This window comes from Meles meles, chromosome 2 (assembly GCF_922984935.1).
Source record: "Meles meles chromosome 2, mMelMel3.1 paternal haplotype, whole genome shotgun sequence".
Lineage (NCBI taxonomy): Eukaryota > Metazoa > Chordata > Mammalia > Carnivora > Mustelidae > Meles > Meles meles.
The window spans coordinates 26,249,975-26,265,683 of record NC_060067.1 but is presented as its reverse complement, the minus strand read 5'-3'; the positions used below and the strand labels follow the sequence as shown (position 1 = coordinate 26,265,683).

The following is a 15,709-nucleotide window of genomic DNA, read 5'->3' as shown; positions in this document are numbered from 1 at the left end:
ACTCAGATTACATCTCTTGTAGTTTGAGGTCATTAGAATTAACAGTCCAATTGTCATAAAGAGGTTTTATTCCAATTTCAGTGACGAAGAACGATACAGATACAGAGAATATGCAGAAAGAGGCTATGAGCGCCACAGAGCAAGTCGAGAGAAAGAAGAACGACACAGAGAAAGACGACACAGAGAGAAAGAGGAAACCAGACACAAGTCATCTCGAAGGTTTGCTCTTTTATAGTGAATTCCTTTGAAACTGGGAGAAATTGATTGGCCCTCAGAAAGTAAAAACATTTCCAAATAATTAGTAGAGCATATGTGTTCCTAATTGGAAGATTAAGAATACTGTGTTGAAATAATTGGTTCCTTATAGGCTCCACAAAGGGTTTTAAATCTAACAAGACTGCAGTTAGTACTGGGACTGCTTATCTTACTGGGAGAGGGCTTGATTTAGCATATGAACCAGTAATACTAATACTTAATCAAAGAAAATTCAGGACCTCATAGTCAGATTGTATGCTTATTATTTGTTTGCCTAAAATCAACCCTAGAAAGTACTTTCTGTTCTGATTTAGTGCTTCAGTTTCTAATTTGTAGTAGTTTTTCAGAATAAAGTCTATGGGCTCTGAGAAGCTAGGATACTATCAGTGAAGGTGAGCCTGTAATGTAAATACCATAAAAGTCACATAAAAAGCTGATTACTCCTCTAAATGTGTTTGAGAAAAAGAATGGATTACTTCACACCCATTGTTGTATTGAAAATTCACCTAGACTGGGTGGGTTGATTTTTGTCACTCTGTATATACTTAAACAGTAAGAACAAACCTTTTTTTTTTCTTCAGTAACAGTAGACGTCGCCATGAAAGTGAAGAAGGAGACAGTCACAGGAGACACAAGCACAAAAAATCTAAGAGAAGCAAAGAAGGAAAAGAAGCTGGCAGTGAGCCCGCCCCTGAACAGGAGAGCACCGAAGCCGCACCAGCCGAATAGGCACGGCTCTAGCCTTGTGTGTATATTAGGGCCAGAAATGTACCATAGATCTTGTTATTTTTCTGGATAATGTTTAAGAAATTTACCTTTAATCTTGTTCTGTTAGTATGAAAAGTTAACTTTTTTCTCAAAATAAAAGAGTGAATTTTTCATGTTAAGTTAAAAATCTTTGTCTTGTAATATTTAAAAAAATAAATTAAAAAAATAAAGACAGCAATGACTTTATATCCAAGAAAGTAATGTGAATGAGTCACTCAGCAGGGAATTTTAAAGAGCTGTGTACATACAGGGGAGCTGATAAAGGTCAAGGTTGCACCTTGGCCATAGTTTTCTGGAGCTAATCAAATACCAGTCTCAAGAGGTTGCGCTGCAAAAGGAAAAGGCATCTCTTGAGTATTTTGCCAGTACTGCTGTGGCGCTCTTGCTTAGCATATTCAAGAACTCATATACAGTTTTGATATCACGACTTTTTGATAGGTTTTCAGCGTTCTCAATTTGGTTTCATGGTATAACTAAACAGGCAACTGTCGTATTCTAAAAAATTAATAAAATCTAAAGGCATTTGGCTGGTGTCTGTGAAGTAACTTGCCCTGAGGGCAGTTTCTGTAACAGGCGTGAGACAAAGCCTCGTCACTGTGACACAGATTCGAATTGCCTCATGGCTGTCTGTGAGCTGGGGTCAAGCTGGTTTGGCCTTTCTTGATGTTTTTTCCAAAGCTCATTGGTTGAGCAGCATGTGGAGTTTTGATATAGTTACTAGCTAATTGTGAATGAAAAGACAAGAGCTTTAGATTAGTCATTTCCCATTAGATCTAAGAATACAAGTTCATAATTCTGTGAGCATTTTTAGGGATAAACCTTGGGATGTATTTGTCAGTGATGGTAACGACATGGTTTTGAAAGAATTACTAGGATCCTTTAAATAGTGATAAATAAAAATGAATTTAATATCACATACTAAAAGACAGCTATAATTTGAAAAATATCTCTCATTTGATGAAAGGAACATTTTTCAGCAATGTACTTTTAAAATCCTCTGGCTGTAAATTTTTTTTTTTAATGCCCATAATAAACCCTTTACAGACCTCAGCATATGCCAAATTTTTAATTGTAGGATTTGAATTCAGTGGGGGAATAACAAATGATCTCAGCCGTTTAAGAGCTTTTTAATGAATAGAAAAATAAAGTTGTGGAGTAGTGAGAAATCCTCCACACTGAATAAAAACTATTAATAAGAGTTTGTTTTGAGAATTACATTTTCTGAGGTGTAATTGGCTTTCATTAGATCATACTTTTCCTGACATTAGTTTACATTTTTACAGTGTATCCTTTAAATAAAAACTGACAAGATAAATACATTGTTTCAACATAGCTTATCTGTAGTTTTCTGTTTTCCTATGACCCATCATTGGTTCTATAAAAAAGTGCCAGGCCAAGAAACAATAGTAAGAGTGATCTTTCCTTTAAGTTCTTTCAGCATCCTTGCCAAGCAAGCATGTATCATTCCTGATGTACTTCTACCATTGACAGCCAGAAGAATATCGCCACATCTAAAAGGCATAAAAAGACACATGATTAACATTTTGATCCATAGCCAAAGTCAGTGCAAGTGTATTTGGTGGTCCTAGTTTTTGCTCCAACTGTCAATTTTAATTACATAAAATTCTAATGAAGAATATCTAATTAAGACTTTCTCCTCCCCTCCCCCCACCCCCTCAAATCGTGCAAACTCTCCAGTCAGCTTCTGTTAGAAGGGATGCTAAAAGTGCAGGAAGTTGCTGTACGGGACCAAGGAATTTTTAGAAATTGAATGCTATGTACATTTTTTTTAACCAATAAAACAAGGTTTATAGTACATGCATTATTTCTAAGGGGCCAACCTTTTGCATATATAAAACAAAATATTGGTAATAACTAGTCATTATTACCTAATTCTTCCATCATTGTATGCTGGTGTTCCTTCAACAATGGACTTAATAAAAAACGGTTTGCTCCCATTATATTCTTCATAACCTCCTACAATGCAGAAGCCCAGACTTCCAGCTGTGTTTCTCCGTAATATAACATCTTTACAGTTATACAGGTACCTGAAATAGAATGTGTAAGCAATAGATCTGCACACTTAAGTTGAACTCTTAGGGAATAATTATGACTCATCTCCAATTCTCTTTATTGACATTTTTTCAGGCTAAATAGCATTGGATGGGTTTCACTCAAAATTGTCAAAACCCAGTGACCTTTGTGCTGTTGGCGGCCTTTCTCTAGTTGAATTGTTTTCCATTGCTATACGCCCTTTTAAAAAAATACTATTAGGTTCTGTTTCTATTAAACAAACTGGATAGGCCTAAGTCCTTACTGATGAACCAAATTCAAGCATACTTAGCAATATTACATTTTTATTTAGTTGTGAATATAATTTTAATGAAGGCAAAAATCCTCTAAATGATTAATCTCAGTGAAAAAAACACTTAAACCTAACCCTAATAATGCATTTGCCAAAGTTCTGACTTTTGAAAAATCATGCTTTAAATGTAGTTCTACATGTTTTGTAGGTTATAGAGAAGCATGCAGGCATAAAGTGAATGGAAATTGAATAAAGATTGTAAGAATAAGTCATAATGGAGAAACAAATAGTAAACTGAATAGGAAGTCATAGAAGGAATAGGAGAAGGAGAGGCCACAGGTATTCTTTGAGTAGAATCCTCACCTAAAATAGACTAGATGGAAGAAACTCTTAATAACCAGTGGCAGCTGGAACAGTTAAGATAGGTGCAGGCGAAGTGTAAACTGTTGCTATTGTGACAGCTAGTGTTGTCAGGAACTGGATTTGACTAAAATCTCCCAGTACAATAACTGGTTTGAAAGAAAATTAGCATTTTTGTATTGGTAAAAATCAAAATATGATTGTTCTGTTTATAAGCTGTACCTTAAAATACTAACTGCTTTTTGGAAAACCAATAAAACGTCTCTTGTGAAAGGTTTTGTTAAGTGATGAAGTTGGTCATTAACATTTGTTACCAGACTTGTTGATTCGTATAATGTGACTTTTCCTAGTGTTGCTGGTTCCAACTTGAAATTAGAATGTAGGGGTAAAACTCAGTTCAATTTTGTTTTGTATCTGTTGTCACATACAATTTACAATAACCCGTTTCTTTCACTGATAGTTGAAGAATGATTTTCATTAAATAAAAACTATATTTTGATTGTAAAATATTCATCAGCTGTATTTCACAGACTTGATGTCAATCAATAGCTCCTGTAGGAGCTGTGGTATGTCAGATAGCACATTTATGTAATGGCTCACCCAGTGCTCGTATACAAAGCAGGTAATTGGCACTTCTCCAAATACCAGAGCGTTACATTCATTCCTGTGCCCAATATTTGAGGGAAAGGACATGAAGAATTGGGTGATTCTTACCAACATCATGAGCAAATAGCTATCTTAACACTTTCCAACCATGCTTCCTTAAAACATAAACGGGTACATAGGACAATACTTGAAACAAGTATTTCTTACTCCTTTGACCACTGGGTTTTTTTTGTTTGTTTGTTTTTGTTTTTTTTCCATTAAGTATCACATCGTACCTTACATTGATTCTTATTGAGTATTTTATTTCATGTGGACAAGCTATAAATAAACCACAGCATCTAAAAGTTATGTCCAGGATAAAATTTTCAACCCAACATTGATGATTGATGATCTGCTTAGATCATCTTTTAGGAGACGTTTATTGAGTGTACCATACTGTAGGCACCTGGGAGATTAGTAAACAGAGCAGACAAAAACCATGCCGTCTGTACCATGCATTCAAGTGGCTGGCAGTATTACTAGTATTTTTTTCATTAAGTACTTTCCTTCCTTTGTGTGGTATATTTCAACTTCACTGTAGCAGCAAGAACTCAGTTTGTTAAACCCTTTCACAGTCAGACCTTGGTTAGTTGGAACGGATGAGTACTGGGCATTTGTTTCTCAAGTTGAATTACTTCACTCCCCATTGGGAAATATGGAGCCTGGCTTTGATCAATGATGTTCAGGGTTTACCGTTGAAATATTAAGTGACTTTAAATTCTCAGTGTGAGCTTTTTTTCCTTTTCTGAACTCATTCTCTAAATTTAGGCCTCATATGAAGAAGAGTTGGCATAGTTTAAAGAATAGCAAGGAGTTTAGTAATTTCTCCCAATGAGAAAACTATGGTTACTTCAAAAATCAACTCCACGAAGGAAGTTAAGGGAAATTGGAAGGGGAGGCCAACCATAAGAGACTATGGACTCTGAAAAACAACCTGAGGGTTTTGAAGGGGCGGGGGTGGGAGGTTGGGGGAAACAGGTGGTGGGTAATAGGGAGGGCACGTATTACATGGGGCACTGGGTGTTGTGCAAAAACGAATACTGTTACGCTGAAAAAAATAAACAAATTTAAAAAAAAATCAACTCCACGTTAGGGACTACGGTGAAGTCTTGGGTTGCTCGAGAAGTTGTATATTTTTCTGTTTCACTGGCTGTTCCTTCTCAGTCTTCTTTAAGGATTCCCCTTATCTCAGAGGACCTCAAAATTTCACTGAGCCCCTATACCACACCAAAGTGTGGTTCCCATGTACGTGCCTTTCAGGGAGTCTAGAGGTCAAAAAATACTTTTATCAGAATAGTGAGACATTTGTCTTTGTTAAAAAAGTCTCATTTTCTTATAAGGATTTCAGCTCAGAGGACACATGATAGGTGATCTGGCAACAGACTGCAGAAGTAGATGTGAGAGTCCTGGCATCTTTTGTTCAAACATTAAAGAGGTTTGTAAAAAGAAAAAAAAAATGTTGCCACTCTTCTCACTAGTTCACTCCAAAGTCTTGTCTGGGTTCCCAGAGCACCCTCTGCCTGCATAAGAGTAATACATATTAACTCATTTCTCCTCTATCATACTAGTCCAGATGACAGCATGTTCTGAAAGACTTCCAGATGTGGAGTTTGGGCCTGAAAGCCAACAGAAGATAAAGCAGGAGGTCTTCAGTGATTTCTGCATCCCCCTTCAGTTGAATGGCATCAATCACTGGGATAGCTTAGAGCCCCCATCTGGAGCTGCTGCCCAGGGGTCACTCCTGGCACACAAGGCACCACTGAGAAGGGTGAGGTGTATTTGCATTGTCCTGTATAACCCACTTTTACTCTCTCTGCTACTCCTACCTGACACCCACTGGTTCAGAACAGGCAGCTGCTGGTTCAGTGTATGATTATCTTCTTCATGATTATTCATTCTGTGTGTTGGACTGTACCTGAGGGCATGATTACAATGTCCCAGAAAAGGATTTCCTATTTCTAGACCTGCTGACATGCCATTTTTCTGCATTGGTAAACAATCTTGGGTAACAGACTGAATCATACTTTACGGCAAATAGGTTTCCTCAAAATCTGTTAAATTATAAGGGGAAGATGTTTTTGAGTAAATAGATAACTTGGAGGGAAATGTCCTTGTGAATTCAAAAAAATTATCTATTTTTAGCCTCAGTCTATAGCAGTTCAGACAAATAACTTGGTCGGTATGACAAATGGCCTGAAATTCTTAGGACATCAATCAAGCCAAATGACTTGAGACATTTAAGCCAATGGTATTGCATCAATTGGGGAAAAACTGGGGTCTTTGAAGCTCTCTATAGTCAAGATTAGAGATGTGAGTAGATACTCCCATCCATAAAAATTTTAGCAGTGTTACGACTACATGCTCACATCCTGAAACTAGCTAAGAGCCTGATAAAGGAGTATAATGGAGTACTAAGGATGTCTGAACGATGCCGGGATGAACATACTTCTGATTTCAAAATGGCAGAGTGAAGATTATGTTTCCTCTTCTGCTTTTAAATATTACTCTAATGGTAACTAGAAGACTTGGAAACAGAAATGCAAATGCCAGCTGAAACAAAACTGGGTCACTACAGACGAGGGAGAACTGACTGCGGAAGGGAGAGGAAGAGGGGGAAGACGAAGCAAGGCTGTCCACAGCTGGGGTTCTTCAGGGAGCAGCCCATTCAGACGGCCAAAATACCCACTCCACAGCAGAACACCAGAAACGGGCAGGCTGGCCATTGGCAGAGCTTCCCTGGGCCCACTCTGACAGAGAAGGGCACCCGTGAGGCCACAAGAAAACAAACAGATAACCCGTACGTCCAGGGAGCAGCCCAGGTGGAAGGGAGAGACGTGGACTGCTGAACTTGGGTTGAGAGCAGTGAGGCAGCACACCCCCGTGTCCTAAAGAGACACTGCTACCACTTGGAAGGGGGCCCTGGTTGCTTCCCCTTATGAACCCCCAGCCAACGGCCGGTCCAGGAAAAACTTACCTAAGTCAGAGATTTTAAAAGAACTAGCAGGCAGACACGCAGGACAACAGAAAAGAGGAAAAGTAACAGCAAAAGCAGTAACACAAAAACCACTCACCAGAAAAATGCTGCCACAGAAACAAAACGCTACCATAGAAAATGAAATTTATAACCAACCACATTACTGTGAATTTAAAATACTGCTGAAACAATTCCTCTGTAAATCTGAGATCCATGCAGAGACGTAAGATTTCCAGGAAGATGTGAGATGAGAGAAGAAATGAGCTGACAGAGGAAAGACATGGAAGGGAAGAATAAAAGCACCGCCAAAATGAACATAGAAACCAGAAAGGATAAGCTACAGTAAGGACTATGCAGGGCAGACCACAGTACCCGAAGGAAGCACAGGAAATACACAGAGTTGAAAAGGATTCAACAGAAAACGTTGAAAACGTGAAACCTAAAAGATAAATACATATCTAGGCTCCCTAGAAGAACCCAAAATCTCAGTCGTCTGATAATCACGTGAAAAGGACAAGCCACGCATACAGAGAAAGAGATGGGCCTCCCATTTGTCCACACCGCCACTCAATGCTCGCTCACAGCGATGCGAAACCTACCCTGTACCGAGGGTGTGATCCAATACTTTTATACCCAGGCAGCCTGTCCCAGGGCCAGGCAGATGCCCTGTGGTTTCCGTAACCAGCTCTATGGCGAGTGGACCCCACAGTCATGCAATGGCTACCCCGTATGTTCCTTATGAATTCTTACTGCAGCATCGTTTGTGAAAGCAGAGATGGAAAACAACTGAAATGTTTGCTGCCCAAAGGAACCTGTTCGATAATCATGGTACAGCTGTACAACAGAAAACTATCAGCCACAGAAGAGAACAACATAGCTGGATATGTACTCACGTGAAATGATACCCAGAGTATATTCTTAAGACTTAAAAACAAAACAAAACAAAACAAAACTCTGGGACGCCTGGGTGGCTCATTTGGGATCAAGTCCCACATCGGTCTCCTTGCTCAGCTGGGAGCCTGCTTCTCCAGCTGCCTGCTGCTCACCCTGCTTGTACTCTCTCTCTCTCTCTGGCAAATGAGTAATAAAACCTTTCTTAAAAAAATCATGGTACACAGAGTGTGTGCACTACAACTGTGTGTGCTTGTGTACACAGACACCTAGACCAGGGGCCAGCCAACTACAGCCCAGCCCACCGCCTGTCTTCGTGACTCAACAGCCAAGCCCGTTCGTGTGCATACTGACGGCTACTTTCACGCCACACAGCAGAACTGAGTACTGGCAACACAGAGCGTGACCCTCAAACCCTCAACTCCGGCCCTTTCCAGAAAAAGTCTGCCAACCTCTGACCTAGGCTTCCCTTGCAAACACGCACAAGGAATTGGTAACCGCGATTACCTCTGTTGAGTGGGTCTGGGAGGGTAGATCTCCGCTTTGGTGCCTTTAGTCTACTGTGATGATGTCACTGCGAGCAGACCAGGGGCCGCCAGGGTGACTGAACACCGGTGTTGTCTGTGTGGGTATCATCTCACATTTCCTGTCTACTTCCGTCGGAGGAAGGGAACCCAATCCAGACTCTCCTTTTGGCAAGAGCTGAGAACTGCTGCCTCAGGCCAAGTGACAAAGAGTGGAGGGAGAGGAAGCCATTCACGTGGCTGTACTTGGAGTAAAAAGCATCTCGTATTTGTCCTGTCTCACACGAATGCACGGTGAGGAGCTCTGAACTCATGACGAATAGCTTTCAAGCACAAAACATTTTTTTAGAAATGACCTACTTTCATAGATGCTGGTTTCAGAAAGATTTTTTTTTTTAATGTTAAAGTGACAGTCTCTTCTTCCTCTCAGACTCCATTCTAAAAAGCTTGAAGGTTTTCAAACCGCTCCAGTGTTCAATTTTCAACTGTTTAAAAATATACTTATTTTAAAAAATAATTTATCAACTAGGAAAGGCTCAAAAAGGAATCTAGGTCAGTGTATTTGAGACAGGGATGTTTTTTCAAACCTCCTTTAAAATAAAAAAAAAAAAATACAGAGAGATCATCCTATCTTCACCCTCAGGAAAAATGCACTAAAACCAAACATCCTACTTTCATTCATTTAATCCTACGGTGCTTCATCTTCAGTGACTCTAATACTTAACATTTAAATCATGCTTTTGGAATTTGTAAGGCAATCCTTTGAAGGTGTGCAAACCCCAACTTATCTGTCCTTTGAATATTTAACTTCTGCCTTTAGCCATTTAGTAAGGCTTCCCTTAAACATGTTCCTGAAATGTCTGATACAATGTAATGCCTTCACCATAAAGCTCTAGTTAACATCTCACTGAAATGACAACCCAGCTGCTTCCTCAAGTTTTATATAAGAACTTTACAAGAGGGGGGCCTGGGTGGTCCAGTGGGTTAAAGCCTCTGCCTTCGTCTTGGGTCATGATCCCAGGGTCCTGGGATCGAGCCCCACATCGGGTTCTCTGCTCGGCAGGAAGCCTGCTTCCCTCTCTCTCTCTGCCTGCCTCTCTGCCTACTTGTGATCTCTGCCTACCAAATAAATAAATAAATAAATAAATAAATAAATAAATAAAATCTTTAAAAAAAAAGAACTTCACAAGAGTAGGAACTAGGGAAAGTGAGTCTGAGACATACCTTCAATCATGCTCAAACATCTGGGTACAGGCAAAATGTGCTTCTGCAATTTGTTCAGTCAGGGTCCCACAAATGCTTAAGAGGTAAAACCAATGAAGGGTTGGTTTTACCAACCAATGAACGGTTACCTCCATGCAAGTTCCGAGGCTCGCCACTAGCAAATTAGGGAAAGGTAATCCTTTCCCTGGTTCCACGGTGGATTCTAGCTTTCTCTCCCTGTCCACTGAGCTCTCCCTGCTGCATGACACAACCATACAGGCCAGCTCCAAGGTCCTCAACCTGAGTGTATCACAAAGCTTCCAAGTCCAGGCTTTCACTCTGCCCTGGGCTTTCTGCATGAATTTTCAGTTACAGAAGAGAAGACAGAATTATTTCAAATAGTCTTACAATCCAACCTGGGGTTCATGAAGATACTAGTGCCAGGAATCAGCCCAAAAGAACTAAAAAGTGCTCTAAGAAATGTTATTGTTTCCTCCCACATGTCTCCAAGCAGGTCACATTGGGACTCACCGTGGTAATTCCAGCCACATGACCCAAGAGGGGGACCAGTCTCTGGTGGGCGCCATGTTGTGGTTGGAGTCCAGAGCTGCTGGGCTGCTGCAGGCTTCCTGGGGCTCACGTTCTTTGACTTCCAAAGCTTTAAGAACCACCAAGGAGGATGTGCTTTTCAGTAATGCAACCGCCTCGCTCCGGCTGACTTCTGTTAGTTCGATCCCGTTCACATTTAACAAAATGTCACCTAGCGGCCAAACAAGCAGAAGCCGTCCTTAGTGAGAGTGCAAACAGAAACTTCTGTAAAAGCACCAAGGGGCAGAGATGGAGTGAGATGTGGGAAAGTGAGCAGGGTGAGGGGGCTTGTCATTAGCCTCCCGCACTGACATGAGGCCAAATTCCTGAATAGCAAATGATTAGCAGGTTCATGTTTCAAGGTAAGTTATGTTTGGAGGTTTCTAAAGCATACCCATTAGTGTTTGGCTCTTGGCTTAAAAAAAAAAAAAAAAAAAAAAAAAAGGAAAGAAGGAAGATAAATTAGCCTCGTTTACTATTTAATCAAAGAAAACCTATTTCTTCATGTCTTGCTTCTTGTTTTCAGCACAAAGGGAGAGCATTTGGCAAAAGCTTCCAGTGCCTGCATGGATCCTGGCATATGGTAGTTCCCCAAGAGATAGGGATTGCATGAGTGAATAAGAGACTACCCCTGAAAGGGGCTGGCAGAGAAGTGTAGAGCAGTTAAGAAAAATGAGCTGAAACTACACCCTTTAAGAGGGAAAAAGGAGTTAACATTGTGGTTCACTGCAAAGATGGTACTCCTACCACCGGGCAAGCACGCACTTTGTGCAAGGCCATCTCCGCACACCCTACTACGCAATCCTCTGCTTGCATTCCCTCGCAAACAAGTCACTTCTTGGTGACCCTCATCCTTCCCCATCCAGGTGCTGGGGTGAAAAGGAAGAGCAAGGCAGTCGCAAACACATACCTCTCCTACCTCCAATTTCTATTCTCTTATCTCTCTCCTGATCTTCTGCCTCCATTGAATATCCTCTTTTTCACACAGAATAGCCATAGCAAGAGTAAAAAGATAGGAAGAGACATACGGGAAAGGCTTGGAGTTCTGCCTGACCCCAGAAGATGCACTGTTAGGTTGGCCAAAGAAATCCCTCCCCATGCTCCCCCTCCCTCCCATGTCTCTTCACACCGAGCAACTGTACTTTGGAAACTTCATATACCTCTTGTATCTGAGCCCTTATATGCCAGAGCTGCTCAGCCATCTGAACTAACCCGTTGTGGAAACTGACAGTATCATTAAGGACACATATGTGACATCCCCTTCCTTCATTCAGAGTAGCCTGGGACATATAAGATTAATGGAACCTTCTTAACAGTGGGAAAGGACCTAGCATGGTACTTCCACTGAACAGTCATTGGCTCAAACTCTATGAAAGCATTTCTCCCATCTGACCCATACACTGGAACAATTCATGAATAGGTTCCTCACAGGACCAATCCTGCCAAGAACCACTTAGAAAGAATGGAACCAAATTATGCTATTTAGTTGAACTGTAGAGGGTCCCCATTACTTGGCATATTTGCAGGTACTTGCCTTATTAGCAAGCCAAGCGGCCCACACCAACCCCCACAAACTAAGTGGTGAAACCCAGTCCAGCAGCTATACTCAGTGGGTAACAGAGGTCCTGGGCAGCTCAGCCTCTCATCCTCTCCTTAATTCTGGAAGCAGTGACCTAACCCAGCAAGCTGCTAACTCATTTTAACCCCCCGCTGCCCCAGTACCTGAAGTGTCCTTTTACCTGTTTTTATTCTTCCATCTCTGCTTATGACTCCCCCGGGCTCAACACTGATGACGTAGATAGGCAAATCCCATTCCCTATGCGACGCCCCGCCTGCCACGGTCATGCCGAGAGATTCGCTGGGGTCTTTTCGGACACTTACCACCTTCTCTTGGCAAGTGACCACAGGATGGAGGGGCTAAAGGCACAGATAGAAAAACAAACATGGCTCATCGACTCACAAGAGGGCTTGCACACAAAAACTAAATTAAACTTCTGTAAAGTTGATGGTTAACATCATAGAGAACTATTGCCTGCATGCACAAGAGTCCATTTTTAATACTTCATTATGAAGATAAGCCTAGGCTTTTTGTTCATTTATATCTCATGATTTTTTATGGTATCAAAGTACCCACACCTGTTTTATTTATTTATTTATTTATTTATTTATTTATTTGACAGAGGGAGAGGTCACAAGTAGGCAGAGAGGCAGGCAGAGAGACAGGGAGAAACAGGCTCCTCACTGAGCAGAGAGCCCGATGCGGGCCTCGATCCCAGGACCCCGAGATCATGACCTGAGCCGAAGGCAGAGGCTTAAACCACTGAGCCACCCAGGCGCCCCACCCACGCCTGTTTTAATGGCCTTATTGTTTCCAGTAATAGCCTGTTACTACAATAACCCTATTACTGAACATAACATTTAGCACATTAAGGACGGTAACTGTGTTTGTCAAATAAATGGATGCTTAAATTACAATTTGCCACAAATTGGTTTTGGTAGTAACGGAATACTGAATCAGGAATTGCAAATTATTATGGCCAAGGTATATGTTACAATTAGTACTTATAAGGTCTCCATTGTATGTCTCTGTAAACCCCAGAACCTCGAAGAGATCCTTATCAGAAGTGAGTTATAAACTGAAATGGATCTTCTTCAGGGCAAAGTTTCCAAATAAGATAAATAAGTAACAGTATGAACACAGTGGTCCTAGCACTCCAGAGTAGTTCTGGAGGCACTTTCCAGGTCCATTCTCAGTGCGTGCTTTTTTTCTTCCACAGAGCAGTTAGATAGGGCAGGTCTCCGCCTATAATCACAGACATCTCTCAGAACAGCCCTACTTGGGGCGCCTGGGTGGCTCAGTGGGTTAGGCTGCTGCCTTTGGCTCAGGTCATGATCTCGGGGTCCTGGGATCAAGTCCCGCATCGGGCTCTCTGCTCAGCAGGGAGCCTGCTTCCCTCTCTCTCTCTCTGCCTGCCTCTCTATCTACTTGTGATCTCTCTCTGTCAAATAAATAAATAAAATCTTTAAAAAAAAAAAAAAAAAAGAACAGCCCTACTTGAAGATGCAGGCCGTTCTGAAATGCCCCCAATGCCGGGCAAAATTCTAAACCTGGGGACTCCTACTGGCTGCTCTGTTCCTCCAGCTCGTCCCTGGGGATGTTCATAAAGCATTTACTTCTGATCCTCACAAAGAAGGGTTTTGTTTTCCTCCATTATTTCCACATGGAAGGTGATGTCTAAAACACAGTATGGAATCCTCTGGAAAACAAGGACACCTTTTCCCATTAAAAAACATATGTGTACACACACACACATGCACACGCATGCACGCACACACGCACACACGGTCTATTGCATTCTTGAGCAGCTGCCTAGTACTTCTTCACGGGGCTCTGTCCTATCCCCCTGCTGATGACCATTTTGGTTGTTTATAAGTCTCCTGCAAAATTAAACAGTGTCACTGTGAACATCCTTAGACACATATCTCGTGCACTTGTGTAAATATTGCTTTGGGCTAATGTCCTAAAAGTACAACTGCTAAATCAAAGGGCCTGGGCATTTTACATTTTGATACATATGAAATAGTTTGATCACGTATAATCTCACCAATACATTGTGAACATGCTGATTTCCCACATCTGCCAATATTGGGTTTTATCAATATTTACCATATTTGTCCAGAGGAAGATTCCAATAATTCAACTGGCTTTCTAGGTAGTAAGTTTAAACACACATTATTGTTATTTGGATCTCTAACAGTAATATCATTGGAGATCGTATAATACCATCATCACTCAACGCTTCCCCAGCTTCATTTACGAAGTGGGGAAGAATGCCCACGTAGGGCACTCCTGTGACCAAAGAAACACCTTTGATCTGAGAATATTCTGTTTAAAAAAAATGTGTCAGTGGGGCACCTGGGTGGCTCAGTGGGTTAAGCCTCGGCCTTCGGCTCAGGTCGTGATCTCAGGGTCCTGGGATCGAGTTCTGCATCAGGCTCTCTGCTTAGCAGGGTGCCTGTTTTCCCCTCTCTCTCTGCCTGCCTCTCTGCCTATTTGTGATCTCTGTCAAATAAATAATTAAAATCTTAAAAAAAAAAAAAGACCAAAAAAACCCCCAAAAATCTGTTTAAAAAAATGTGTCAGTAAATTCATCTGAAAGTAGCAAAATCACATATCTTATGAAATATTCCAGAAATGGCTTCTCACCACTACACCAGTTAATAAAAATAAGTGGGCCTCTAATTATTTTGTTGTGAGTAAATATTCCTTGAATAATGCACAATTTGGCCACATATTCCTTGAGGAAAGGGAAAGAAATATCCATTATCTACTTAAATGTGTCCAGACACTCAACATTAAAATGAAACTGATCAGTGAACCCCAGCTGGCCGGGGGGATCAGCAGGAGGTGGGATTGGCAACTGAAACCCCAGATATCTGACTAAATCTGTGATCTCCCACCACACTACTCTGCTCTAGGAGGTCATGTTTTAACACGTGATAAAAATGAACCTATCAATTTTCCGACAACTGTCAGAAAAACACACGATAGCACCGGTTCCTCAATTTTCCAGGAACAGTTTATCTCACTGACTACAGAACTCAACGCAAACCCAATTCTGCCAAATAAAATACATGACAAATAAGACTCGGAGGCTGAAACCTACATGCTCCTGGCTGCACAGGTTGGTTAGTTCTGCTTGTAGATGTGAGTTCCTGGAGAGCGGAGTCTTCTTGCACACTTGTTCAGGGCTTTACCCAGCAGCCTTGCTGTGCTGAGCAAGGAGAGGGTTCAAGCACCTGAGGGATCCACACAAGACTGGGCTCCCCAAACAGGAAACATGTCCTTTGTCTTGTGTTTCTTTTTTTTTTTTTTTTAAAGATTTTATTTATTCATCAGATAGAGATCACAAGTAGGCAAAGAGGCAGGCAGAGAGAGAGGAAGGGAAGCAGACTCGCCGCTGAGCAGACTCAGCGGGACTCGATCCCAGGACCCTGAGATCATGACCTGAGCCGAAGGCAGAGGCTTTTAACCCTCTGAGCCACCCAGGCGCCCCTGTCTTGTGTTTATGACAGCGGTCTGCCTTCCCCACCAGAGAGACCCATGTTAGCAATGGAAAGCCCAAGTACCACCACGAACCCTTCCCACGTAGAGTGGCCTGACTCTGGTCAGAAAGAGAGTTAAATACGAAAGAG

General features: G+C 41.5%; 2 protein-coding genes across 30 annotated transcripts in view; one reads left to right on the top strand and one right to left on the bottom strand.

Moving 5' to 3' along the window:
* Positions 1-2,325, top strand: part of FIP1L1 (factor interacting with PAPOLA and CPSF1) — a 76,561-nt gene extending 74,236 nt beyond the window's left edge. For all 26 annotated transcript variants that reach the window (XM_045998350.1, XM_045998347.1, XM_045998339.1 and 23 more), the window contains 2 exons: positions 82-219; positions 837-2,325. In XM_045998350.1, the coding sequence (XP_045854306.1) occupies positions 82-219; positions 837-984 (286 nt within the window). In that variant the 3' untranslated portion in view covers positions 985-2,325. The remainder of the gene's footprint in view (positions 1-81; positions 220-836) is intronic.
* The window catches only part of LNX1 (ligand of numb-protein X 1), a 176,251-nt gene continuing 162,449 nt past the window's right edge, over positions 1,908-15,709 (bottom strand). For all 4 annotated transcript variants that reach the window (XM_045998320.1, XM_045998321.1, XM_045998319.1 and 1 more), the window contains 4 exons: positions 12,253-12,430; positions 10,457-10,685; positions 2,913-3,071; positions 1,908-2,534 (listed from right to left, as the gene is read on the bottom strand). In XM_045998320.1, coding sequence (XP_045854276.1) covers positions 2,399-2,534; positions 2,913-3,071; positions 10,457-10,685; positions 12,253-12,430 — 702 coding nt within the window. In that variant the 3' untranslated portion in view covers positions 1,908-2,398. The remainder of the gene's footprint in view (positions 2,535-2,912; positions 3,072-10,456; positions 10,686-12,252; positions 12,431-15,709) is intronic.